The sequence below is a fragment of the Tuber melanosporum genome (genome assembly GCF_000151645.1).
Source record: "Tuber melanosporum whole genome shotgun sequence assembly, scaffold_381, strain Mel28".
Taxonomy (NCBI): Eukaryota; Fungi; Ascomycota; class Pezizomycetes; order Pezizales; family Tuberaceae; genus Tuber; species Tuber melanosporum.
In genome coordinates this window covers 4790-6708 of record NW_003299065.1, presented here as the reverse complement: position 1 = coordinate 6708, position 1919 = coordinate 4790, and the positions used below count along the sequence as shown (strand labels likewise).

The window sequence follows — 1919 nt, the reverse complement described above, 5'->3', positions numbered from 1 at the left end:
CTAGTTGGTCCCTTTCTAATGGTTTCACAAAGTAATATCTATCTGAACAAAAACGCTTATGTTTTAAGTTTTAGCAGTAAAGAATGTATAATATTTATAGTTTCTTTAATAAATGGAAAAATGAGAACTCCTAAAATTAATGCCTTATATGGTTTAATTGATTGGCTAAATAATAAAAAAAGCCAAAATTCCATTATTCACAAATTACCTCAAAATTCAGAACCTTTAGGTTCTAACTCTTGGTTATCAGGATTTATAGAAGGAGACGCCCATTTTTCAGTTAGGGCTACACTTCCAAATAAAAAAATCAATTATCCAAAGGTTGAATGTCGTATCGAGTTGGTACAAAGACAAATATACCATAATGGGTTAAGTAATTATAATTTTATGGCAGATATTGCCACTTTTTTGGATTGTTCGGTAAAGGAAATCAGAACATCTTCAAACCATCCCCAGTTCAGAATTAGAACTATAAGTTTAAAATCCAATGAAATTCTTATTAATTATTTAGAAAAATATCCGTTGTTTTCAAAAAAATATTTAGATTATAAAGATTGGTTAAAAATTTTAGAATTTAAAAAACTTGGTAAGTATGACCAAGGTTTTTTGGATAAAGTAATAACAATTAAAAATAATATGAATAATAAACGAACTTTTTTTGTATGGGATCATCTGCAAGGCTTTTACAACTTAGAAAATAAGATATAGTCCCAACTTATGTGTAAACATAAGAGTATCTACCTTAAAATATCTTTAAATATTTGTATGAGACCTAATTATGTTTTTATATAATTTGTAGTCATGAGACCTAGTCTAGTAGATTAAGACATTTGGTATTAACAATGCATGGTTTTTCTAATGCAGGGTATTTTTTAACATTAGGATTTTTATCTTTAATTGGTTCTATGGCATTTTGATTTAGGGATGTTATTTCTGAAGGTATAGTTTTTTGTTTCACTTTAGTGGTTATAACTGTTTCTTGTCTATTTACAAATCAGTTTGAAAATATAGGTGATAACATTTATTTATTAATTCCTGCAGTGACATATAAAAATGCAGATGTGCAGAAAGCTCAAATACTGTTAGAAAACAAGAATAAGTCAGGAGTTTATATATGAGTTAATTTAATTAATGGTAAAAAATATGTAGGAAGCTCCAAAGATATAAGAGCAAGGTTATATCAATATTATAATGTAAATTATTTAGTTAACTACAACATGTATATATATAAAGCTTTACTTAAGTATGGTTATTCTAATTTTAGCTTGGATATTCTCGAATATTGTAATGAATCTGTATTAAGAGATAGAGAGCAATACTATATTGATCTGATAAAACCAAGGTATAATCTTTTACCTACTGTAGGTTCTAAATTTAATTATGTTTTCACAGAGGAAGAAAAAATAAGAATGTCAAAATCTCAACCTAGCTGTATTAAAATGGAAGTTTTAGATTTAGAGACTAATATTACTACTGTGTATCATTATATAGGCGCAGCAGCAAAAGCCTTGGGTATACTTCACCGTAGAATTTCGGAATATTTTTCGAGGAATCAAAAAAAGCCTTTTAAAGGTCGCTATATTTTTAAAAAATTGATGTAGAGCGCAAATTTTATATTTTCAAGCTGTTCTGTTTAACTATGTTTTAAATATTGCAAAAGCTGTTTCTAAAGAAGAGATAAAACAAGCTCTTTATTTTATTTCTAAAAAAATTAGCCATCTAAATTTCTCTAAAGATCAGTTAGGTTTTTACTTAGCTGGTTTAATTGAAGGAGATGGATGTATTTCTTTGCCTGCGATTGGTAATACTAAATTAAATAGAGTATTAAATCCTCGTATTGTATTTACTTCACATATTAACAATATAGGATTGTATGCATTTCTTCAGTTTGAATTAGGAGGGATAGGGCGTTTTCAAAT

The 1919-nt window shown here is 27.4% G+C and overlaps 1 protein-coding gene across 1 annotated transcript; it reads left to right on the top strand.

The window, feature by feature from the left end:
* Nucleotides 1-18: 18 nt before the first annotated feature.
* On the top strand, nt 19-708 carry GSTUM_00002083001 (uncharacterized protein; the record flags this gene model as incomplete). Its single annotated transcript, XM_002839609.2, has 1 exon — nt 19-708. The coding sequence occupies one exon, from the start codon at nt 19-21 to the stop codon at nt 706-708; it is 690 nt and encodes a 229-aa protein (XP_002839655.1).
* Nucleotides 709-1919: the final 1211 nt, after the last annotated feature.